The sequence below is a fragment of the Lissotriton helveticus genome, chromosome 10 (genome assembly GCF_964261635.1).
Source record: "Lissotriton helveticus chromosome 10, aLisHel1.1, whole genome shotgun sequence".
Lineage (NCBI taxonomy): Eukaryota > Metazoa > Chordata > Amphibia > Caudata > Salamandridae > Lissotriton > Lissotriton helveticus.
The window spans coordinates 867,174,542-867,201,901 of record NC_136071.1 but is presented as its reverse complement, the minus strand read 5'-3'; the positions used below and the strand labels follow the sequence as shown (position 1 = coordinate 867,201,901).

The following is a 27,360-nucleotide window of genomic DNA, read 5'->3' as shown; positions in this document are numbered from 1 at the left end:
CACAAGAGGGACAGAAACAGAGAAGGAGAGTGTCAGGATCACTGAAATAATATCGACTACCAAAATATCGACTACCCAAAATATCGACGAGAAAATATCTACAACCAAAATATCGAGTTTGTATGTACAAACAGGTAAGTACAAAAATATTGAGTACAAAATATCGTTAACAAAAATATAGTTGTAAAAAATATCGACTTTAATAAAAACAATGTTTAATTACATTAATATAAAAAATTAATTACTAAAATATAATTAACAATACTTAAAATAACATTTAATAATTAAATAATTAAAGTAAAAAAATAATATTTTTTTAATCATATTTCTTAAAACATATATATATATATAGTAACAAAATTTAATTCAATAATAGCCAATATTATTAACGTACAAATACAAAAGAGTAAAAATTACTATTCCCACTGCAAAGAGTGCAACAGTGGATATATGACGATACAACACAACTTTTACAACGCACTACCATTACAACGTAAGTATTGGTAAGTATATAATAATTTTTTTTAATTTAAATTATTTAAAATTATTTAAATATAATTTAATTTAATTTCATTTCATTACATTAAATTAATGTAAATTTATTTTTACTTTATTTTTACACTGTACCCCTGTACCCCTGTACCCCAAAACTGACCCTGAACCCTAAAAAAACCCTTTACCCAAAAACCCAAAACTGACCCTGAACCCTAAAAATACCCCTTTACCCAAAAACTAAAAACTGACCCTGAACCCTAAAAATACCCCTTTACCCAAAAACTAAAAACTGACCCTGAACCCTAAAAATACCCCTTTACCCAAAAACCCGAAACTGACCCTGAACCCTAAAAATACCCCTTTACCCAAAAACTAAAAACTGACCCTGAACCCTAAAAATACCCCTTTACCCAAAAACTAAAAACTGACCCTGAACCCTTAAAATACCCCTTTACCCAAAAACTAAAAACTGACCCTGAACCCTAAAAATACCCCTTTACCCAAAAACTAAAAACTGACCCTAAACCCTAAAAATACCCCTTTAATTTAACATAATTAGCAATTAATCAATTAAATTAAATTAATTACCAATTACATTTTAATTAATTAACAAATATTATTTAATTACCAATTAATTAAATATTACTACCAATTAATACATTTACATATTTAATAAATAATAATTAAATTACTTCCCACCCTATTCCCCTATAAACCCACAACCCGCTACAGGAAATACATTATTTTAATTTACATAATTAGCAATTAATCAATTAAATTAAATTAATTACCAATTAAATATTACTACCAATTAATAAATTTACATATTTAATTAATTATAATTAAATTACTTCCCACCCTATTCTTCTATAAACCCACAACCCGCTACAGAATAAAATTACACAATAATTTAAAAAAAATCATTAATTAAAAATAATTATAACATAAAATGACACTTTTCACACATATTATACCATAAAAACACTATAAATAATTACATATTATATAAAAAACGATATTTTTTACTTTCGATATTATTTACAGTCGATATTACTTCACTTACCTTAAAAACAATATTTTGGCTGTCGATATTCTGTCCTGTCGATATTTTCTCCAAACGATATTTAAAACTCGATATTCTGTCCAAACGATATTTTGGAGTCGATATTATGTCTGTGCACCAGAGTGTCAGTGAGATGGTGGGAGGGAAAGAGAAACGGTGAGGAACAGAGAGATGTAAAGGGACAAAGTGTCAGTGTTAAAGACGTAGAGCGAGAGAGGGCCAGATGTAAAAGAGTGGAAAGACAGATAGGTATAATAGGGAAATGGGCCAATAGATAGATAATTAGATAGATAGATAGATAGATAGATAGATAGATAGATAGATAGATAGATAGATAGATAGATAGATAGATAGATAGAGCGAGAAAGCTAGATAGAGATAGATGTAGACAGGGCTTTAAGTGGGCCGGGTCTCACCGGTGCTGAGCACCGGCAGTTTTTTAAATAGGGGCTCGAAACGGGTCTCTATCGGGCTCTGTATTGTGCCTTGGCACAGGTGGTCCATTTTTTTCCAGACTGCAATGACAGCACATCAATTTGCGCGTGCTCACACTGCTCACTTCTCACTAGTGGAGAAGTTACGGCATGACGTCATGCCAGGTGAGCATTGTAGGGGTAGGGAAATCCTTTAAAGAGAGTCATTTTCTCTCTGGATTTCTCTTCTCTTTTTGAATCTTGGGGAGCAGCAACATTGTCATGGTGTCACCAGGGCTTTAAGTGGAAGCTTTTTAAATATTATATACAAGCCATAGTTGCTGCTTATTTATCAAATGCAACTAACAACCATTGACTAAGCCAATAGTCCTGACTTGCTGAAGGTATGATGTTTCTTGTTGTATCATTTATCTGGATGCAATGACAGAAACAGCAAAATACAAGTCAGGCGGCACACTATGCTAAGCACAGATTTTTAGTTTGTGTTTTTAAGCCACATCCTTAATTACATTGACCATACCCCTTTGAGAGACTCCCCAGTTTTCTCATCCCACTTAAAGCCCTGGATGTAGAGCTACATAGTGATAGATGTAGAGATAGATAGATAGATAGATAGATAGATAGATAGATAGATAGATAGATAGATAGATAGATAGATAGATAGATAGATAGATAGATAGATAGATGGATAGAAAGCTATATAGAAAAATATTTGTAGATGGACATCTAGATCAATGTATACAGTTGTAGAAGTGGGCGGGATCGGCAGTGCACGGCGTTCCCCTACTTCTTTTAGTCAATAGTTTCCGTTCCCCAACTTTATTATTTTTTTAAACAAATGTCCCAGGGCGGCAGAAATAGCCAAAGCCTACAGATGAGACTCAGCTTTTGTGGCTGCTCGGTGACGGGAGGGGTGGGCACAGAAGAAAAAGGACTTTGTCCCTTCCTGCCCAGAGGAGACAAGGACCTGTCCACCTCTGCTCTGCCGCTGCCCCACCCCTCTTTCTTCCTCTTATTCCCTCTCTTTCTGTCTCGCTCCTCCTCACTTACTGAAAACCGTGACTTCAAGAAACAGTTCTCACCCTCTCTTTCCTTCTTTTGCCTATTTGCTCCCCTTTGAAGTGGATCCAAAAAAGAAAAACACTTTTATTGGAAATGTCATTTTTTTCTATTCCAAAGTTTAGCCTCCGGACGGAGAGAAATAAAAGGTTCAAAATATGAAAAATATATACCTAACTAAATAAAGCAAGACAGAGTGGTTGTAAAATGGCCAGGTTGATTTTATTCACACCCAAACACAGTAGCGCCACTTTACAGAGTTTGCCAGTGAAGCGCTACTTTTGTTTTCTTGTCTTTCTTTGAACAGCATTGTTTTCCCTGGGTGAGAAAGTGCACCATTCCTGGAGGTACTGTAATACCTGGTTAATGGGTGGATTGGAAAACAAAATGCATACCTCGTTTCTGTGTTCAGGGATGTGGTAATTTTAAACCATACTGCTTACGTTTTGTAATGATATAAGCAATGGACATTGAAATGGGTCCCTTCCTTACGTTCTTAATTTTTCAGGCAAAAGCACTTACTGATTTTGGAATAGCGAGTGTAAAAGCATTACGGTAACCATGTTGTTTCTGCTTACATTTCACATGCTTTACTTAATCTTGCATTTCCTATGAGGGTTTGCTTTTTCCAGCAAGTTGTCACTTGTTTTTTTCAGGCAACATATTACTCTTGTGTGTAATTTGAATTGAGCTGCATCCAGGTGTTTATAATGGGGTACAGTTGGGTTGTAGCTGAAGGCAGCGCAAGTTTCTCTAAGTGGGCCAATATGGTGTTCAGTGGGGGAGAGGATGTGGAACTATGATCAGAGCTGCCAGGTCAGAGCTGCCAAATTTGGAACTGGGGAACCAGGTTCAGCCTTCATGACCAGCCCCCCCAAACCACTCTCCTGAGGGAGCACATTCCCATGCTAGACCTTAGTAGGCCCCACAAGACCTTCGAAGCCCTGGTTTCTTAGTACCAGCAGGGGGCCCTTAGCGGTGGCAAGTGTGGGTTAACCTTGAAGGCTTGTCCATTACAATCCATACTGAAGTTCACCCCCCGTCTTGTGGGCAGGCCTTTGAAGCAGCACACCCTAGAGTAACAGTGACTCTGTCACTGAGGTCACAGGACCCTTGAGCAAGTTAGGGTGGTGCGAATGGTGTGATCATGCCAGGAGCTGATTTCAGGTGGGGTTGTAGTGTTTGCAAGTATATTATGGTTTTAAAAACATTTGCTGCCTCCTTCCTGGCCTCCAGCAATTTTCAGCAACAATAAAAATGTCATGATAACTCCAGTGATGAAAGTTCTTCCTAGAGCGAGATCGGACTTTTGTCTAGTGAAAGGGTTGACTTCTGGAAAGGTAGCTCAGAGGGTTAATGTGCCTGCTGCAAAGAACACGTACCATGCAGATCACAAAGTGTAACTAGGTCAGTAGGTTACTGCTTTTTTCAGAGATTATTTTTTTAATTGCAGTTTATAAGTTAAAATCCTAACATAGAACAGTGAGCTATTAACTGTCATCAAAGAGCTGCATGGAAACTGCAAGGTATAAATTAGAGCATTACGTTTTTTCCACCAGTCTTTGATTATCCTAATGTTGCAAAACGTTTTCATTTGGATAGAACTCCATTCTGATTATTAAAGAGAACCCCCAACCATGATATTTGGTTTTAAATTCTGAGATTGTGTTTCTCTAGACCAATCACTATTAAACTATACTGCCTACTAGTATGGTCATTATGTGACTCCAGTACCTTGTAGTCCTTTGTCATATGTAACATTTCCTATACAGTGATTTACACATATATGATTAATTGTCTCTGTGTAATGTGTGTATTATAAAGTGCTCTGACACAGTACACTGATAAGAATGGTGCTGTAAATCAAGTTAAATGCATCTGGGAGACAGTATGGCTATGGAGACTTCAGGGGGACTGTGAAAGGGCGGTAGTGAAGGAGTCCGTGGTGTAGGTGTTCATTGGGGCACACCAACGAATATTTTTGCACAGGGCGCCACCAGCGCTAAAGTCTTCCCTGCCCTTGAGACCAGTCCGCCTCCCCAATTGTTACCTCCATTGATCTTGCTTCAGCAGTAGTAGCTGCAACTCACTAGGGATGGGTAATGCAGGATTAGAACTCACACCAAACTATGTTTGCAAACTTCACAGTCTCCCTGCTTCATGAACAAGCACTTTTAACATGTGCTGCATGCTGTGGGGCTACTGGAATGATGCAGTAATGGGGTACAATATTATTCCACAGTATTGACTAAATTATTCAGCAAAGAAAGAAAGCATAGCGTAATGCAATATATTTTCAGATACTTTCTTATTTTGACATTTTTACACATGCTAACAGCCTCTGCAAAGATTTTGGCTCATTAGTACAAGTGTATCATATAAATGCAGCAGTAAAAAGGTGCAAAGGGCTGTCCACCTTGCAGAAACACAAATTACATTTTATCCATTTTATCCATTTGAGCTACCAACAATTTATTAGTTAAAACTGTAAGATTATGCAGCGGATGGTGTATTATGTGGCAAATATGGCAGAGCCATAATTATATACAAAACATTTGCAAACTAGGATATTTTGCCATTCATGTTTGAACTGCTTTTCACTGCTCTTGTGGAAAAGGGAGGAGAAGTGCTAATGACAGAAATTGCACGGCTCAGAAACAAATGGCTTTTGATACCACTTTTAAGCATATTTGGGACATTTTGTGATTGGATACATATCCCAAATTGTGAATGAATTTAAATGTCAATCACTCATATAAAACCTTAAATAATCTTGTGTATCCATTGTTTGAATTAAATAACATAATTGCATTTTAATAAAACTAATTTCACATTCATTTTTACATTCCTAAATGTTATTAACATATATTGAAATGAAATAAATATTTTTAGATGATTTCTTTAGCATTAAATTACATGTATTTATATGTTTAACTATAACATGATTTATTTTAATATAACATTAGTTGCTATGGGGTTTTATTTTATATCCCTGCATCAATTATTTTCTATGGGAGGGTGTTGTATCAGTGAGTGGCCTGGACATACTCCAGCTCTGAGTAGGAGTATGGTTACAACTATTTTAGGTCCTTTTTCGTTTAATAACGTAAGAAGTGCAGTTTGTGAATAGGAATGGGCTTACTCTTTTGTGAGTCAGTGCAGATCCCTTCCTAAACCCCTCCCTCAACCTTTCTTTACTCTTCCATTAACCCCTTCCCTTTAGAAGTAAGTGTTCCCACTGTTTAGCCGCTCCTCTCTGACCCTCCCACATATACTCACATGTGCAGAGATTCCACAGTCAATCTTTGCAACTAGATTTATTAATAGCATTTTGTAATACGTTGTGCTATTGTAGTACTAATATAGTACTATAAAATGCACTTTTGGAATAGGCCCCAAAGCATTTAACCACACATCATAGGTTGAACAGAAGTATAAGGCTTTCTAGATTACTTTTAGCAGTTATCTCTATAAAATGACACCCAAACATTGTAAACTAGGGTTTGTTTGGGACTTTATTGTTACACATATAGGAATATATAAAACAAAACGTGATCAAAAGGATAGAAGACTCCACACAAAAAGAGAATTACGGCAAACATTAACCTAATGAAAAAAACTAGGCCCGAGTGAAATTTTAATTACACCAGTAGAATTCGCACAATTTTGGGAATTTAGTATCTTGCTTGTTACACAAAATTTCCAAAATGACACCATGTTCTGTAATTACACCTAAATTCAAGGCAAAATTATAGAACAGGAACAATACGAATAGGTAAATGTGTGCAGCTGTTGCTGGCAGGAATTGTTTTTCGCACATCAATTTTTGAAGCAGGGACACATTTTGGTCTAACATAAAGCACTAACTGACAGATTTGCATTTGCGTAATTAGGTGTAATTTCATGTAATTTTCCTAAAATTTGATGTACTTATTGAAAAGCACATATGCAAATTTCGATTACACTCCTAAGAGATTGTAGCATATTCCACTCCATGTACGTAGAATGGTGACCAAAGGAGGTAAATTCAGTGGCACAATGATTTTGGAGATATCTTTAATATCAGATCTGCAACTATATATCTCACTTTAACTCATGCTGCCTTACTTTCATATTCTAATTTTGCCTTTAGGAACTTTAGAAAAGACATGTCACACTAAAATGCATGACCTAAATGTGGCACCTCTTAAAAACGCCTCAATTTAAAACTGCAAGGATCAATTGGCACAGTCTGTTTCCACTGCCAGTGGAGGTTCCACAGATCTGCCTTGCCTCAAAGATAAGCTTGCAATGCTTCATTTCAAAGCACCAACTATACTTTTTTTGTTCTGCCCATTTAACATCTCTGTCTCTCGTGACCTAATATTATGACCAAAAGTAAAGCTGGGTATCATCTGCCAAACTCACCCTCAACTTCCCACAAGGAGCTCACATCACACCACATCTTAGCAAACTCTACTGGTTTCCGATGCACAAACATGCTGAATTAAAACTCTTCAATTCAATTTTTATTAAGATTTGGAGCGCCGAATATTTCCACATAAAAACATATATCAAATTTACCAAATCAACCAACACTTAAAACAAGATAATAAAATCACAAAGCATCAAAAATGCAGTTTTCATAAAATATTACAAAATTCATAATTTCAGGCGGCTAGGCAGACGGTTTGCTTGATGCTGCACCCAGGCCAGTAAGCAACGCCACAGTTGTTTTAAAAGTTTTACTGTTTGCCACATTTTATACTGCTCAATTTGCCCATAACTCGCACAGAAACCTTACACTTACCTACTTCATCTCCCGCTTCCCGGTCCACCGTGGTTCGCGATTGTGTGGAGGAAGCGGGAGGATGTCTAGGAGTCTGTGCCAGGCGTGGGACTTCTGGCTGGAAGCCTCATCTGCCGCCGGTCAGCGCAGATGCACAGTGGCTAGGCAGAAAGTTTCCTCCATGCTGCACCCAGGCCACTAAGCGATGACACAGTTGTTGTAAAAGTTTTACTGTTTGCCACATTTTAAAATGCTCAATTTGCACATAACATGCACAGAAATCCGGCACTTACCTTACTTCACCTCCCGCTTCCCAGTCCACTGTGGTCCGCGATTGTGTGGAGGATGCTGGAGGAGGTCTAGGAGGCGGAGCTTGGGGTGGGACTTCTGGCTGGAATCCTCATCTGCCACATGTCAGTGCGGACGCGCAGCTGGTGTGCTGAAGGCCTGCCTGAGGCAAGCCCGTCTGCACCTGTCTGCCCCCAAATGGGATCAGGGACCAGAACCCCTGCCCCGCAACACCCAGGAAAAATGACTTACTCTAGTAGCCTATTATTTAGCCCTGTCTCAGGACATGCTGCCATTCGATGTCCCTCTTCAGTGAGGATCCCCAATGCCCTCACTGTACCTTTAGGCTTCGTCCTCGCATACAGAGTACCCCAGGGACCAAGCACCCCTCAACTCTAAAAATGTTTCTTTTAAATTGCCGGTCTTAGTTAAACACTCCATTGAGATGAAATTACTCCTTGAAGATGAAAACCCAGACATAATGTTCTTAACGGAAACCTGTCTCTACAAGGAGTCTGAACCTGATTTGGTGCAGACTCTCTCGGCTGGATACAACATTCAACGGAAAGACCGGGAGGGAAAGAAAGGAGGAGGCTTGACAATAATATATAAAGAATCCTTTAAATGTCAGATGGAACCCAACATTGTCCCTGAGTGTGAAAGTCTTTATTTAAAGCATCGCACTATCTGCGGTACAGTCCTTCCCCAGAGCACTTATTTACCGCCCCCATGGTGGACGTGGGCTATTCTTCCAATCTGTTCCGGAGGTAGCATCCTCTCTTGTAGGTACCACTCCAAATACTACACTCTTGGGGGACGTCAATCTTCATTTTGATAACCATGACATGGCGGGTGCAGCAGAACTAACTAAAGACCTATTTGCAGTCCAACTCTTGCAAATGTTCTCATGCTCCACCCATAAACTGGGCCACACGTTGAATCCAATCTTTACCAATATTAACGATTTATCGGTGGGTGACCGCATCCCTTTGCCTTGGACCGATCACCACCTCCTGCCCTTCTATGTCAACCTCTCGCACCCTCCCCTAGTTGTTATACCCATAACCAAGAGAGTCAGACCGTGGGTCAAACTAGCAGAGGATACATGGACCACAGCCCTAGAAAGTCTAGAGCCAGAATTCAACCCGACCTCACGGTAGTGACTGATTTTTCCACTTGGGTCAACTCATCACTAGACGTGGTCATCCCACTTAAAGCATGCAATAAAGCAAGGGAGAAATCGTCACCGTGGTACGTCCCCACATTTTGAACAGATAAACAGGAGTGCAAAAGACTGGAGGACTACAATGTCACCAGCAAACCGAAATACAGAGAAGCCATAAAACGCTATCAAAGTGAAATAGAAAAAAAGCCCAGGTAGCACACTATGAGGAATGCTTTAACTTCGCAGCAAATACCCCCGAGAAATGTTCTGCATCGCAAAAGACCTGCTAGAACTCCCTAGATCAAAAACCCATCGTGTGGCCTCATCTGAGCGATGTGAGGAATTAACCCACTTTTTCTTAGAAAATATTTTAAAAATCTACTCGGCCTTTCCTAGTTCACCTTGCCCCAGTGATATTCTTGCAAGGGACACACTCTGGCCCGACACCAACATATGCTCAACTCACTCCCTGCTCACTTTAACCAGGCTCTCAAAAATCCTCCACCAGAAATAATCCGGCTCACCCTAGATACAGCACCACCCCATGTACTACACTAAGCAGGAAAAGTAATTCTTCCTCACATGGAAATAATGAATCAATTCTTGGTTAATGGCTTTGTCCCGGCACCTTGGAAGCATGCCATGGTGAAGGCTCTATTAAAAAAAACAACCTTGATCCGGATGATTTGGGGAACTATCACCTGATATCTTTGCTTCCAGCGATCATTAAAGCTTTAGAAAAGCATGTTAACTCAGCCATCTCTGAATTCCTGGAAAAAAAATGGTCTACTGCACGCCACAAAGGACCGGACTGGCCGTAGCGGGCACTGGGCGTTTCCCTGGTGGGCCGCAGGGGTGGGGCCCATTTTTGAGCCCCTGGGGGGTCGTTTTTGTTACAAGGCCGTTTTCACAGCATAGTTGCAATATCGGCCCCTGTAACAAAACCTTCCCAGGGGGGCTGGCCGAGCACTTTGCCAGGGCAGGTTTTGGTTCCCAGTCCGGCCCTGGCCACACAAACAAGCTTCCGGCTGTTACACAGCACAGAAATTGCACTGCTGGCTGTAATGGAGGAATCCAAACTGATCCTCGATCAAGGGGGTCTAGTGGCCATCATCAACCAAGACTTACGTTCAGCGTTTGATATGGTGAACTTTGACATACTAGGAGAGAGACTCGGGAGGAGAGGCATCCCAGGGGAGGCTCTCAAGTGGATTCATTCGTACCTAGAGAATAAGACCTTCCAGGTTTTGTCAGGGGAAGCTACTTCTAAAGCTTTGGGACTCAGCTGTGGAGTCCCCCAGGGATCCTCCCTGAGTCCCACATTATTCAATGTGCAGCCACTGGCGAACGGATGTATGACGTTACAACTCATACTTTTACAACGCATGCCATTACAACGAATTTTTTACAACGCAAAAACTTTTACAACGCATGTATTTACAACGCATGTTTTTACAACGCAGGTACCTTTACAACGCATACCATTACAACGTAAGTATTGGTAAGTATATATTATTTTTTTAAATTTAAAATAATTGAAAATAATATAATTTAATTTAATTTAATTTAATTTAATTTAATTTAATTTTATTTTATTTTATTTTATTTAATTGATTTAATTTAAATTTAATTTTATTTTATTTTTACTTTATACCCCTGTACCCCAAAAACCCAAAACTGACCCTGAACCCTAAAAATACCCCTGTACCCCAAAAATCCAAAACTGACCCTGAACCCTAAAAATACCCCTGTACCCCAAAAACCCAAAACTGACCCTGAACCCTAAAAATACCCCTTTACCCAAAAACCCAAAACTGACCCTGAACCCTAAAAATACCCCTGTATCCCAAAAACCCAAAACTGACCCTGAACCCTAAAAATACCCCTTTACCCAAAAACTGAAAACTGACCCTGAACCCTAAAAATACCCCTTTACCCAAAAACTAAAAACTGACCCTGAACCCTAAAAATACCCCTTTACCCAAAAACTGAAAACTGACCCTGAACCCTAAAAATACCCCTTTACCCAAAAACTGAAAACTGACCCTGAACCCTAAAAATACCCCTTTACCCAAAAACTGAAAACTGACCCTGAACCCTAAAAATACCCCTTTACCCAAAAACTGAAAACTGACCCTGAACCCTAAAAATACCCTTTTACCCAAAAACTAAAAACTGACCCTGAACCCTAAAAATGCCCCTTTACCCAAAAACTTAAAACTGACCCTGAACCCTAAAAATACCCCTTTACCCAAAAACTGAAAACTGTCCCTGAACCCTAAAAATACCCCTTTACCCAAAAACTGAAAACTGACCCTGAACCCTAAAAATGCCCCTTTACCCAAAAACTGAAAACTGACCCTGAACCCTAAAAATACCCCTTAAAAAACCCAAACATATAACATTTAAAATATAATTATATACTTACCAATACTTACGTTGTAATGGTATGCGTTGTAAAGGTACCTGCGTTGTAAAAACATGCGTTGTAAATACATGCGTTGTAATGGTTTTTGCGTTGTAAAAGTTTTGTTGTAATGGTAGTGCGTTGTAAAAGTTGCGTTGTAATGGTTGTTTCCCCTGGCGAACATCATCTTGCTTTACAGGATAAAAATTGTCACCTACGCAGATGATACCCAACTGGTAATCTACCATAATGGCCCACGTAACCACTCCTATGACTTGGAAACCTGTCTGGAAGAAGTGGCTTCATGGATGGAACACTCCTGCCTCAAGCTAAACGGGGGAAATACTGAAGTAATGCTTCTGGGTAACACGTCCGGCCTTCACCTTAAACAGATCTAGCCAAACTGCCTGGGAGCCGCGCCCTCCCCAAAGACCAAGATAAAAAGCCTGGGTGTTTGGCTGGACAGTTCCCTTAAATTCGAAGACCAAGCGGTAAGAGTAACAAGAGCATGCTTCCTTGCTATGAGACTGCTGCACAAGATTCTCCCTCTCCTGCCAATAAGTGCCAGGAGGATCCTGATTCGGTCCCTGGTCCTATCACGCCTGGACTATGGAAACTCCTTATACCTTGGAGCACCGGTCGCAACGTTAAGGAAACTCCAAGTGGCCCAGAACTGTGCAGCCAGATTATTGCTGGGGGTACCGAAAAAAAACTCAGTCAAACCAGCCCTGAGAAAGCTACACTGGCTACCTGTCTTTTACATAGCCCATAGGACATTCTGGGGTAGTGGTCCAGCTATTAATAGACCTCTGATCACCCCTTATCTCCATCAAAAATACCTCTGCTCTACCCATCTCCACTTAGCAGTGACCTCTGGAAATAAATAGGGCAAGAAGTGGAGGTAGGTCATTTGTCTACAATGTGGCTAGACTGTGGAACACAATGACCCCTCCCTTCGAGCTGAATCCCATCTCCTTCCCTTCCAGAAACTTCTTAAGAACTGGCTCTTCCAACAACCAGTTGTATAGTTTGTTGTAAACCTCTGTCTAGACGCGAGCGCTGGGACGTCTTCAGGTAGCTACAAGCTTTATAAAAGCTAATAATTATAATAAAGAATTGCAATATGAGCGCACAATCAATTTCTGAGTCCTTTCAAATAACAAGGGCTGGACAAAGCTAGTTAATCCATGAGATTCTTAGACGACTTCGACTGTACGTTTACTAGAATGCTAAAAATATATTCGAACTATACATTTAATTCAACAAGACTTAAGGATAAAATACAAAGAGATTAGAACATTCTAAATTTCGGTGTACAGTACACTGTAACTAGCAGCATAAAGGATGACAAAAAAGTTCAAGTGCTCGAACATGATAACAAATACCAAAATCCGCCAGAGCAAATAAAGAAAAAAGACAATCTGATACTTATTCCATTTACATGCACAAGACCTAATGGATACAATTTTCCTGGTTAATAAATATTTAATTGTACATGAAAATAAACGTAGCAACACACAAAGAGATAAATGTGCAAGCATGCAACTCTAGCAACCATTTAAAGTGCAACCATAACATAGTTAATATACAACATGTCATGCGATTAACTCTGACAATTACAACCTTCTGACAAAAGCAACCCGAAAGTACTACTTACAAAAGTAATTAGAATGTTCTCTGAGGGAGCTAATATGCATGATCTAAAACGAGGACTTCCTAAAAACGCCTCAATTTAAAACGGCAAAGATCAAGTGGCACAGTCTGTTTCCACTGCCAGTGGAGGCTCCACAGGTCTGCCTTGCCTCAATGATAAGCTTGCGATGCTTCATTTCAAAGCAACAACTATACTTTTTTTCTGGCCCTACTAGGTCGGCTTCTTTTGGGCTGTCTGTGCAACACCAGACAGCATGGCACATGTACTTCTCCCCTAGGCCAGCACCAGTGATTTTAGGCAGCGCCCGCCATTACTGTACCTTGTAAAAACTGAATTTTATGCATCATAACAAAGCTAGACGGAAAAATAGTTTTGGAAATTTAAAAAGATTAAGAAAATTGTATGATATGTAAAAAAAAACAATAGGGGGTAGAATAGGGGTTTGTTGGGACTGAAATTATTGTGGCCTAAAACTTGGGTTAATACTTTCAATTTTGTTTGGTTTAGTTCTGAGAAACAAAATAAGACTTGGCTTTGATACCTGATGCCTAAGGTTACCTTATAGAGAGAGTAGGTGATATTTCTGTCTATTCCACTCTTTTCTGGCTGTTTATATATCTATATAACAATTCATTCACGCTATTTAACCACCCGAACGAAGTGCTCTGGAACCCCAGTCATTGGCCTTCTAATGAGATTGAAATTTGTTTATATGGCAAATGTAATTCCTTATGGTGTTTTTTTAACTGTAGGCAACATATAATAGGCGCAAGGATTGCGGAATGCCAATGTATCTTTCTTTTTTCAGTTCCAAAAAGTTTTTATTGAAATAAGGGCATGATAAAAGAACAAATTATGAACAAATACTGTAGGGAAAAGAAAAAGGGGACCATAAAGGGAAAGGGAAATATACGATGATGGATTAATAAAAAGGATAAAGGAGCAATACAATGGGATCTGAACATTTCAAAGTATAAAAACGATCATGTAAAAGTAAGAATACAAAATACAATAAAATGCAATAGAATAAAATGCAAATATAGCTACGCATTAAAATAGAGTAACTAACAAAAAGAAATGTAAAGGGTATCATGGGGGTTTAAGGACTTCCTGCTGAGCAGGTCGAGGGCGAAAAGAACGAATTGTACAAGTATCTAAATATGAGGTGATAGGAAGCCATAACTCAGCACGTTTAGTCGCCATCTGTGGGGGAAAAACAAAAGCAGTATCTAATCTGTGGTTATGACACACATTGTACCACCAGGCTTTAAATGTAATACTCGATGTAGATTTCCAATTGACCGTAATTTGTTGGAAGGCAACTGCTAACAATAAATCAACAATTCGAACATTAAGATCAGTGTGGTCCCAACAAGGAGAAAGGCTACCTAGAAAAATATGAGCATGTGAAAAAGGAATAGTAGTTGAAAAAATGACATTGAGTTGAGCCCATACTCGCAACCAGAAGGCATGGACATCCTTGCAAAGGAACAACATGTGAAACAATGTAGCATTTGGGGAAGCACACGACCAGCATGTATCAGGTATGGTGGGAAAACGTTTATGAAGGGTGAAAGGAGTATGAAGTAAACGGTTGTAAATAAAAAAAAGGGATTGCGTGAGGGAGGCAGCTCTGAAAGATTTGCGAATCTTCAACCAGATCCTATCCCAAGTGGAGGTGGGCCATGATAAAGAAAGGTCAGTCTCCCACTGCTCTTCTACTTTGCTTTTGAGTCTGGGGAGAGCGCTGGTATGAAGATGTGTATAAAGAAGTGCGGCTTTTGGAAAAGTAAGTAAAGTAGAATGGAGGTGAGTGAGAGGGTCCGGAGTAGATGCAAGAGGGCGAGAATGGGGAAGTTTATTATAGGTGTCCAGAACTGATGCTTTAAGTAGGAGATATTGGGGAAGAGAAGAGAGAGGTAAATGAAAGGTGAGACGAAGAGTATGGAAAGGTAAGAAGACGGAGTTTGAGAACAATTGTGAGATCCAAAGCAGCCCTTTGGTTCTCCAAGATTTCCAAAGAATAGGTCTACCTCGGATCAAAAGATATTTATTATGCCATATAGTGGAAGAGAGGAAATCAGCAATGCAAGCGGGGGGTGGGGGATTGGAAGAGAGGAGGAGTTTAAGGGTAAACTTATGTATAGGAGTGAGAATTGAGGCAGGCTTGCGTGAAAAGGAGATACATTTGGCGAAAGAGAAAGGTGAGAGAAAAAGGCGTTCCACCTTGGTCCACAAAGGGCAGGGAGAAGCAGGATCTTGTAGCCAGAAAGAGGATTGACGTAACAAAAAAGCCTTGTGATAGGCAGAAAAATCCGGAAAATTAACTCCGCCCTCAGAAACAGGACGAATGAGCCTAGCCAGAGACATTCTGGGTTTTCTCTTACTCCAAAGAAAGGAAGAGAGAATTGAATTAATTTGTTTTATGTATTTAGCTGGAATAGCAATTGGAATATTAGATAGGGTATAAAGAATAACAGGGGAAAGCATCATTTTGATAGTATCTAGGCGACCCCACCATGACAAGTAAAGAGGATGCCACCTAGCCGTAAGATCAGATAATTTCTGGATGCATTTGGTTAAACAAAGGGAGACCGTATCAGGGATCGAGGGAGTAATATGCAAACCTAAATATTTAATATTGGAAGGACTCCAGGTAAAGTTTGAGGCACTAAAATCATTCTTAAAAGTGAACTTTGTTAAAGGTAAAATTTCGCACTTATCATTATTAAGCTTGTAACCGGAGATTGAGGAATAGTGTCTAACTTCCTCCAAAAAAGCGGGAATAGAGACAGTAGGGTTAGAGATGAATAATAAAATGTCATCTGCATAAGCAGCTAACTTTATAGATATGTCATTAGTGTGGAAGCCATGAATATTAGGGTTTTGACGAAGCCTAGATAAGAAAGGTTCTAGGGCCAGGTTGAAAAGGAAGGGCGATAGAGGACAGCCTTGACGGACACCTCGACCAAGATCAAAATAAGGAGAGACCTGGCCGTTAGCGTAAACTGCAGCACGTGGATGAGAATATAACAGCGAAACTAGGGAAATAAATTTAGGGCCAAATCCAAACCATTTAAGGGTATGAAAGAGGTAAGGCCACTCAACCCTGTCGAATGCCTTTTCAGCGTCCAAGGCAATGGCTGCAAGAGGAGATTGAAGATGGGAGGATTTTGTCAAGATGTTGAATAAAAGTCTGGTATTATCGGTAATATAACGGCCTTTGACAAAACCTGATTGTTCATCTCCGAGGAGATCAGGGAGTAGGTGGTCCAACCTAAGTGCTAATAGTTTGGCAAAAATTTTGTAATCTATGTTAACTAGGGAAATGGGTCTATAATTTTTACAATATTGGACATCCTTCCCTGGTTTGGGAATTAAACAAATATGGGCGTCGGAAAAAGTGCCAGAGGAGGTACCCAAATCAGCAAAAGAGCGGATAAGTGAGTGAAGTTTTGGAATGAGAAGGTTTGAAAAATGAAGATAAAACTCCACAGTGAAACCGTCAGGGCCCGGCGCTTTGTTCAGTTTTAAACGGTTAAGGGCGGTAAGCAGCTCTCTTTGTGTGGCATCAGATTCTAAAGAGGAGAGGTCAAGAGGGAAAGAAGGAGGGAGTTGAATGGTGGAAAAAAGTGAGCAAGAGTCTGAGGGAAAGAAGGTGTATCTGAAGTGTATAAGGATTCATAGAAATGTGAAAAAGTAGCAAGAATGTCAGCATCTTTGTGATGTAAATGGGCATCATCATCATATATCGATTCAATGTTTATTTTATTTTGTCTAACTTTTAAGTAGTTAGCAAGAATCTTGCCGGCTTTATTCCGGCCACCATAAAATTTGGCACTAGATTTGAGCAAGTATAAAGAAGCATCTTCAGTAGACTTTTCATTAAATTTAAGTTTGGCAGCAACTAGAGATGTCAGACTATCTGAGGAGTGTGATGTAAAATAGGCGTGTTCCAATCTCTTAATATCCTGAAGAAGGGTTTTGGTGAATTGGCGAGCAGACCTACGCTTTTTAGCAACATAAGTAATAATGAAATCACGAGCAGCTGCCTTAAAGGCATCCCAGAGAGTGTGTTTCGAAACAGGAGGGACATCATTAAAAAGGAAGAATTCATCAAAAAAGGCAGAAAAAGAAGAAGAAAAATTGGGGTCCAGAAGGAGTGCATTATTGAAACGCCATCTCTTAGGACCCTCAGTTTTGGGTAAAACTTCAAGGCTAATCAAAACAGGGGCGTGATCCGAAAGTAAAATTGGACCAATTTCTGCCGCCTTTAGAGTTTGAGAGAGAGCGTGTGAAACAAAAATATAATCGAGCCGTGACTGAGAACGATGGTGGGGGGAATAAAAAGTAAATTCTTGCAAAGTTGGGTTACATAAACGCCAGGAGTCAACAAGCTTATGTTGCGAGATAGCTTGGGTAAACAATTTGTGGGGCTTGGTGGGAATATAAGTAGCATCGGATTTCCTGTCCAAAAAAGGATCAAAAGGGTGATTACAATCTCCCGCAAGGATGAAGTTATCATCCATAAATTGAGTGATACGGGGAGAAAGGTCAGCCCAAAAAAGGGGATCACCTGTCGTGGGACCATAGATGTTGAGGAGAGAGATTGGAACACCTCTAAGTGATAGTCTGACATGCGTCCATCTACCATTGGTATCAGAATCTTGAGAAATGACCAATAGAGGAAGTGACTTACGGCACAGAATGGCAACACCATTACGTTTCCCATCGCCCTGTGAAAAAAAGACATCACCCACCCATCCTCTCTTAAGCTTATCAGATTCTGCGTCCGATAGGTGAGTTTCTTGAAGAAAAGCAATATCAGTATTGAGTTTGGCCAGGTGAGATAAAATACGCTGTCGTTTAACAGGTGAGTTAATACCCTTAACATTCCATGAAACCAAATTTAAAGACATAGGTTACAAATAAAAATCATAAATTGGCTAAGCAATATGTCCAAGAAATAATGGAGAGTAGAAAAAGAAGAGATGGAAAGCAGGAGAATGAATGGTAAGAAGATATAGAGAAAGACAGAAGTGAAATGAGGAAGAAGGAAGAAATGTACGAGAAGAGTGAAAACATAAATAGGAAAAAGGTCCAAGAACAATGAGTAAAAATTGAGAGAGAAGAAAAGGAAGTTGATGGATGAAGGAAGGAGTAAGCAATAAAAATGAATTAGAGTAGGAAAGGAGTAAGTAGGACTAGAAGAGAAAAGAACATCATCGTAAGGGAAAACAGGAGAATGTTGATAAAGGAAAGGGAAATGAAGTAGAACAAGAAACAAAAAATGGGACGAAAAACATGAGGAAAACATACCTATGAAGGGAGAATACGAGAAGAAGATGAGGGGGGAAGGAGCCAGGTAGGGAAGGCAACACAACTGAGGATAGCCGGGCAAGGAACCAGGGAGATGTCATCATGGATCAATGGGTTCCTGTGGAAACAAATATGGGGTAAAGCTGAAAAGGTAATACATAATAGAAAGCAGTAGCAAAAATGAAAATGAGGGAACGAACACAATGGGGAACGTCATAATATGAAAAAGGAAGAAAAACAAGCAAGTAAACATGAAACGTCAAAAAAGGGGAACCATAACAATAGAACTTATGAGTAAGACTTGAAAAGACTAACAAAATCAAGTAATGAGCCTAAAACATGAGGCGAACAACATCACAGCAATAAAAGAGCGTAAGTCTCCAGACAAGCGTGCAGTATGAAGAGTCAACCAGGAGAAGAAGATGAAGGACCGGAGGTGTCCATAGTAGATGAACGATGAGCATTGATGAAACTCTGCAATCTCACTGGATCTTCATAGGTGGTGGTTTTGTTGTTATATGTAACCTTGAACAGACATGGATGATATAAGCCATATCGGGCACCCATGGCGCGAAGGACCTCTCTCATGCTAAGGAAAGCTTTCCTACGGTTGGCAGTAGCTTTGGCATAATCCTGAGCGAAGAATAATGGAGAATCAAGCCATGTCAGTTTGGGAAGAGCCTTTGCCGCTGCTAGAACTTTCAAAAGATCGGTGTACTCCAAGAAGTAGAGGATGACACCCCTAGGCCTTTGAGACATGGAGAGGGATGTGGGTAGGCGGCCCAAACGGTGTGCACGTTGGATGTTGAGAGATGTATCTTGCGGGAGATGGAGCAATTTAGGAAGGAAGGATTTGAAAAAAGCAATCGGGTCGGACCCTTCAAGATTTTCCGCAAGGCCGTAAATGCGAAGATTATTACGCCTGCCTCTATTTTCCAACTCCTCCACCTGCTTTTGCAGAACTCCTACCTGTGTAGACAAATGTTGAACTTTGGCTTGTGATTCCTGAAAAGATGCAACAGAGTGTTCCACCGAAGAGACTCTCGTGTCAAGTTGAGACCAATTGTCCGTGAGAACTTGAAGCTTGGCATTAGTCTCCTCCATGAAAGGGCGAAGTGTTCCAATTTCCTCGAGAAAAGGACGAAAGGAGCGTATTTCTTCCAATAGCAGTTCTATAGATACAGGAGATGGTGACTTGGGTGGAGAAAGAGGAGTTTTTTTTAACCGCTTGGTGGTTGTTTTTCCCAATGTGGTAGGAGAGGGCGTTTCCATTAGTTCGTCCGAACCTGAAGGTGAAAGAGAGTCCTCTAAGTGGGAGAGAGCAGAAAAAACTTTCGAGTTCTTGATAAAAGCCACCTTCGTAGATGCTTTGAAAGAAGAGCGAGACATGAGTTGCTGTTTTCCCATGGAAAGGAGCAGAGAAACAAAAAGTAAATGTCAATTAGTGGTAGCGAGGAGGAGTGCTGGAAACAACCGCAGTGATGAGGAGCGAATCAAGAAGAGCAAAAGGCAAAATGGCGGAGATGCGCAGCCAAGTACATCACATAAAGTATCCACATACTGCGTTGAAAGTCATGTAATTCCGAAGAAGAAATGAAGGTCAGCCAGACCAATAATACGGATAAATCACCAAGGCATCACTGGGCTGAAAAATAAGTAATAAAGAAGCTTTTGCGTCTTTGAGGTAAATCCCATAAAAATAAATTGGCTGGCTGGTAAGGATAGTACGTATTCTACCATCCCTGCTTACAATGGAGCGAGAATGTATGGCAAAAAGCTGTTCCAGAAAGCACCATAGTAAATTATAAATTTGGAAAGCCAGATAGTGAGGTATAGAGAGAAATAGTCCAACATATGGGCAGAGAGATTGTAGAGCGCTTAATATGGCGGACGCGCTGTGTGAGGGAAAATTTTTACCTCAAGGATATGGCGCTGAAGAAAGACATCAACAGTGCTGGGTCCAGAGGGGTTGCATATGCGATCCGGAAGGTAAACAGCTCACATGTGACGGCTAGACGGAGAGTCAAATTCGTCTCCGCGATAGAGCCGCTCCGTGACTGGATGCCTAAAATGGCGGCTGCGCTCTCCGGAACGTCCGTGAATACAGAGCGGCAAATAACTCCTTCTCCTTCGTTGTAAAGAGGTCGGCAAGAGTGCCGCAGCCAAGCAGAGATGTTCCGACGTCTGTATGAGGCTTTAGAACAGGAACATCGCGGGAAGCAAGGGAAGACTCCCGGCACCCACGGCGCCAAGCCACGCCCCCGCCAATGTATCTTTCTTAACCCCTCGCCCCCCTCACTTTTACCAAATGAAGCTGTACCTTAAACTTTTTTTAACTGAAGAAGTTCTGCTAAAACTAGTAATCTCGAGGCCAGTACATGGTTCTGGCTCACCTCGAAGTCTTGGGTGTTCGAGTGAAAAACATGCCAAACCTTTCATGTGGCTTCTGCCTTCCACCCGCGCTCTAACCTCATGCACCAAGTATTGAACACAAATCGGGCGCGAATAAGTGATACTCTTGGAGTGGTTAAGCTGTTTGTGAAACCAGATAGCCTGCAATCAATCCCAGTTTCACCAATTTGTGTGATCCAAGGCAAATGTTTCATTTCTCAGAACCTCCTTTTTCTTTTTTCAGAAATTATAGCAGCATTCAACTATGTGAGTTTAACAAAAGGTACGCTACATAAAAACCTCTTGTATTTAATTAAATAGGCTATATTCTTGCACCATTTTTTTTTTGTTGCAGAGTTTTATATAGTGCGAACTTGACCCGAATCGGGTATCAGAGCGCTTTACATAGCACCAGTTATGTTACATGAGGACAAACATTAATTTTTGTTAGGCACAGAGAGATTAAGTGATTTGCCCAGAATCACAGGATGTTCAGCGTCATTGCCGAAACTCGAACCCAGTCCCCCAGATTCGAAGTCGACCGCCCTAGCTGTTTGGCCAACTCCTCTCCCCAATAATGAGAATAATAAGAATCTCAGCCACATGTAAATGTAGAGGTACTTGTATAGCGCACGACTACCCGGAGGCCTCTCTGCACTTGTACGAATACCGCTGAGGAACCCTTCCTGGCCTTTCCCTGGGAAGTGCCCACTCCTGGGCACACCCAGGGTGAAGCCAGGCATCCTAGCGTTTTTGGGGCTGTTGTGGAGATTAAGCAAGCTATTGCCCAGAGATGCAGAGTGGGACCCATGATTAGAATAGGCACCGAGGCGACAATTAACAGGTCTGAGGAAATTGAGCCCAAGACCCGCGGAGGCGGGAATTGAACCCTGGTCCTGGGCCAGACTTCTTCATCAGGGTCTGCCGCTCTAACCAGTGAGCCACACTTCTCCACTCCACATATAGAATACACACTAGCTTGACTCTTAGTTAGCTAATGGTATGGTCATCAGGACGGCGGGGGGGTTAGGGTGGGTGGATCTGACTGAATGATTCTAAATAGCATGCTTGTTGCATGATTTCTGTGGCAGATATTTTCATGCCACAGCTGGTGAGCCATGAAAATATTGGGCACATAAATCATGCAACAAACATTTATAATAGAGCCAGGCCAGACGCTCATCTCAGCTGGGCTCCTCCTAATAATTTCATGGGTCGCCCATGTCTAACAAAGAAAGCACATCCATGATACGGCCGCCTGCTTTTATGTGAGAAAATGTAGTCAATCGCATTCCTACCTGGCCTTTCTAGATTACACAAGGGCAATTTTGCACAAACATTTCCACTCGCTGGAAAGTTCAACAAAAACAATATAATATATACTAACTGCCCTCTGCACTAAATTATGAACTAAACTAAATGCACCCATAGTTTGGTCCACATTCTGGTGGAAATAGTACTGCAAATTCGCTCCTGTGCAGATAAATGCTAAGCAGTCAGTAAAACATTCCACCGGCCTCAACATGTTCTGTATAATTCATCGCTGGTTGAAAATGTCCAGTTGTTTATTCTGTTTGATCTCTACATCTTTATTTATCACACAACAGCCTTTGTTCTTCTGAAATCCCAAACCTTGCAACAATTTGAGTATTTTATGCAGACCAAGATTGGAAAACGATATGCATCACACCCTGATCTTCCATAAAACAAAATGCACACCAGCCAAATGTACAGCACACACTATAGCTCCCACTAAACAATGCTCACTGTCTTCCGACGTGCAAAACGACACAGTAGAAGACCAACTGAGAAGAACAGTAAGCTGCACAACACAAAGCGGTGCATACACTAATGTGTGCAGTCAATACCCCGGGACTAAGTGCATTAGCATTGCAGCTAATGATATATTGGTCAGGACACAAACAAAACCAGCATGAGCAATTGAGCCAAATCTGCCTTCACAAATCTCTGCCTTAATGGGTCTGAAACAGTCCCCAGTAGCTGGTGGCATATAGTGCCACCAACCCTTTTGAAGATAAATTTAGGATCTAGGGAAATTGATTTTTATAATCAAAATAGATTAAAAGCTTTAATGTTTCTTAAGCCGTGAGCAACTTTTATTAATTCACATAATACTAAACCCAATGAATACTTCTGCATTAGATCTGCATTACTACTATTAAAATCTCTGGCAGATGTTAAGGTCTTTTATTTGAGCTATAGAATTTCATATAATGCATTGGCGAGAATTATTAGCACTTGCCAACTTCACCCCAGGTCTGTTCAATAACGACTTTAAATGGTGAGTGCCTTATGTCAAAAGCGACTGTGTGGTCAAGCTAATAACCTTTTTTCAATTTTCTTCCCTGTCAAGATTCTGTTGAGGAATAAAGAAATAGAACGACAAGAATTGGATTTCCTGCTGCGATTCCCAGTTGAATCTACTTACAAGAGCCCTGTGGACTTTTTAACTACTCAGTCCTGGAGTGCTGTTAAGGTACTTTTTGAGAAAAGGTTTACGAAATGACATCGTCGTTTCTTTCAGAATAGGATTTTGCAGCATGCCTGATTGGGTTCGTTGCATTATGAACACTTTAAGTGTACTAAGAAAACATGTAATCGTATCATTAGTTTTATGAGATTTGCCGTACAGCTGGTTTGCTTTCTTTATTCTCCATAGTGAAATAAAATAAAGTAAGAACAAAAATAAAGAACCATTAGCTCTTCTTTTCGATGCTTAAGCCCATTGTCTTCTCACATTGCAAATAGTGTATTAAGTATAACGAGTACTGGTTGTTGACAACAACAAATATACACTATTTAGAATTGGCTCAAATGGTGGAATGGCCAGCAGCGTTGAATCGTGTCAGTTTTCAGTCCTTTAAAAATGTAATCCTTCTCTGGGGGCAAATTTCTCGCAAATGTGAAATATCTTTGATTCTTAGGGGTAGATGTATCAAAATTCCATTTTGCGATTTCTAAATAGCGATTTTTAAGGAATCGCTATTAAGAATTCGCAAAATGGAATGTATGTAAAAAATCGCTATTTTTTAGCGATTTCTTAGTCTTCCTTATTTGCGAATTCGCAAATAAGGAATAATTTCCCATGCATTCCTATGGGCCAGGAGGCCCATAGGAATGATTGCGAAATATTTCTCAATTTGCGAATCGCAGTTTGCGAATTCGCAAATTGAGAATAATTTTCAAGGGTGCAGGGGTGTCTCAAAGACACCGTGCTGCACCCTTGAAATTTACATGTGTGTGCATATGGCCCACATACATGCCCTATGGGCATGTATCTGCGTCACATGCCACCTTCACAAATGCCAAATAGGGCATTTTTAAATGAAATCGCAAATTACCACCAACTACAAGTTGGTGGTAATTAGCGATTTCTTAACCCAAATTCGCAATTTCTGAAACCCACATACATCGCATTTAAGGAATCGCAAAATTTGCGATTCCTTAAATGCTTAAGAAAAATAAGGAATCGCAAATTATTGCGATTCCTTATTTTGCGATTTTTTCATACATTCCAAAAAATGCAAAAAAGCCTTTTGCGATTCGCAAAGGCCGAAATTTCGGCCTTTGCGAATCGCAAAAGGCTTGATACATCTACCCCATAGGTTCTTATTATCAGTATGGCAGTGCAGGAGCAGGACCGCCCCACTCCTGCACCACCAAACACAAGTAGGGACCTCCCGCAACATCAGGAGTTTTCTCCTAGTCTGGCTGGCGGATCTTTGGCGTTCCCAGGGTGGTACCTATAAAATACCCACCCCAAAAGAAACATCAAAGGTAGTACCTGAATGGCATGGACTGCTGCAGTCCATGTCATGTAGATACTGGTGTGCATGCACACAGGGGGGCACATGTTTTGCGCCCCTGTGTGCATCCACACGGCATGAGGCACCATGGTGTCCTGTTTTGGCCCCTTTATTTCCTCACCACCACACTTTTCATGACAGTCACGCCGCCATAAAAAGTGTGGCAGTGATGAAACTTTGTACATGCTTGGCAGGGCCGCATCAGCCCGCCAAGCATATTGCGATCTCGAGACTGCCGGCCCACCACTTGGGATCTCTGATCCCTGGCAGATGCAGTGGTCCCAGGGCTGCCCGAACTACCCTGATTCTAATAGGGCGGTTGGAAGATCGCCACCACTGCTCCCCCGCGAGTCTGGCAGTCCATTGACTGCCAGACTCGTATTAGGCCCCTTAGGCTCTTGGCTTACAACTTGTGTATATTTCCATATATGTGCAGCTTTTTAAATATAGAATTCTATACAAATTGTGGGTTAACAAGTACTCTTTTCGATGCTTAAGCCCATTGTCTTCTCACATTGCAAATAGTGTATTAAGTATAACGAGTACTGGTTGTTGACAACAACAAATATACACTATTTAGAATTGGCTCAAATGGTGGAATGGCCAGCAGCGTTGAATCGTGTCAGTTTTCAGTCCTTTAAAAATGTAATCCTTCTCTGGGGGCAAATTTCTCGCAAATGTGAAATATCTTTGATTCTTAGGGGTAGATGTATCAAAATTCCATTTTGCGATTTCTAAATAGCGATTTTTAAGGAATCGCTATTAAGAATTCGCAAAATGGAATGTATGTAAAAAATCGCTATTTTTTAGCGATTTCTTAGTCTTCCTTATTTGCGAATTCGCAAATAAGGAATAATTTCCCATGCATTCCTATGGGCCAGGAGGCCCATAGGAATGATTGCGAAATATTTCTCAATTTGCGAATCGCAGTTTGCGAATTCGCAAATTGAGAATAATTTCAAGGGTGCAGGGGTGTCTCAAAGACACCGTGCTGCACCCTTGAAATTTACATGTGTGTGCATATGGCGCACATACATGCCCTATGGGCATGTATCTGCGTCACATGCCACCTTCACAAATGCCAAATAGGGCATTTTTAAATGAAATCGCAAATTACCACCAACTACAAGTTGGTGGTAATTAGCGATTTCTTAACCCAAATTCGCAATTTCTGAAACCCACATACATCGCATTTAAGGAATCGCAAAATTTGCGATTCCTTAAATGCTTAAGAAAAATAAGGAATCGCAAATTATTGCGATTCCTTATTTTGCGATTTTTTCATACATTCCAAAAAATGCAAAAAAGCCTTTTGCGATTCGCAAAGGCCGAAATTTCGGCCTTTGCGAATCGCAAAAGGCTTGATACATCTACCCCATAGGTTCTTATTATCAGTATGGCAGTGCAGGAGCAGGACCGCCCCACTCCTGCACCACCAAACACAAGTAGGGACCTCCCGCAACATCAGGAGTTTTCTCCTAGTCTGGCTGGCGGATCTTTGGCGTTCCCAGGGTGGTACCTATAAAATACCCACCCCAAAAGAAACATCAAAGGTAGTACCTGAATGGCATGGACTGCTGCAGTCCATGTCATGTAGATACTGGTGTGCATGCACACAGGGGGGCACATGTTTTGCGCCCCTGTGTGCATCCACACGGCATGAGGCACCATGGTGTCCTGTTTTGGCCCCTTTATTTCCTCACCACCACACTTTTCATGACAGTCACGCCGCCATAAAAAGTGTGGCAGTGATGAAACTTTGTACATGCTTGGCAGGGCCGCATCGGCCCGCCAAGCATATTGCGATCTCGAGACTGCCGGCCCACCACTTGGGATCTCTGATCCCTGGCAGTTGCAGTGGTCCCAGGGCTGCCCGAACTACCCTGATTCTAATAGGGCGGTTGGAAGATCGCCACCACTGCTCCCCCGCGAGTCTGGCAGTCCATTGACTGCCAGACTCGTATTAAGCCCCTTAGGCTCTTGGCTTACAACTTGTGTATATTTCCATATATGTGCAGCTTTTTAAATATAGAATTCTATACAAATTGTGGGTTAACAAGTACTCTCCTCCTCCAACCTGTCAACAGTGAGACCAGTTTGCAGTAATAAGTACAGCTGTCAGCTGAATGGGTGTGTAATCTTTAGTTTTTTTAACCTCTACCTTTTTCTAAGCCTGTCATAGAGGCGGGAAAAGTTTGGGGCAGTTGGGGGGGAAGGGGTGGTTCTGCACTAATTTTTTTTATCTAGGTTTGGGTGCGTAAATTGAGTGAGAACAACCATTAGACAGGTTTGTGAAAACCCACAGAGACAAGTTTTGGGGTTTTCGTTCCCTTATAGTTTACCACAACACTGCCCATGCTATTCAACAAAGGCATCCACCACTTTGAGAATTAGCTACCTCTCCCTTTAAGGTGTTGGTATCTGATCAATGGTTTGTGACTGGTACTGAGGTCCCAAACCCTTGATATATGTCATTGTTAATCACAATAA

General features: G+C 40.8%; 1 protein-coding gene across 1 annotated transcript in view; it reads left to right on the top strand.

Annotated features, from left to right (window-relative positions):
* The window catches only part of DNAH11 (dynein axonemal heavy chain 11), a 3,642,058-nt gene that overhangs the window by 3,048,049 nt on the left and 566,649 nt on the right, over positions 1 to 27,360 (top strand). Inside the window, exon 71 of the mRNA XM_078663510.1 lies at positions 23,418 to 23,540. Coding sequence (XP_078519636.1) covers positions 23,418 to 23,540 — 123 coding nt within the window. The remainder of the gene's footprint in view (positions 1 to 23,417; positions 23,541 to 27,360) is intronic.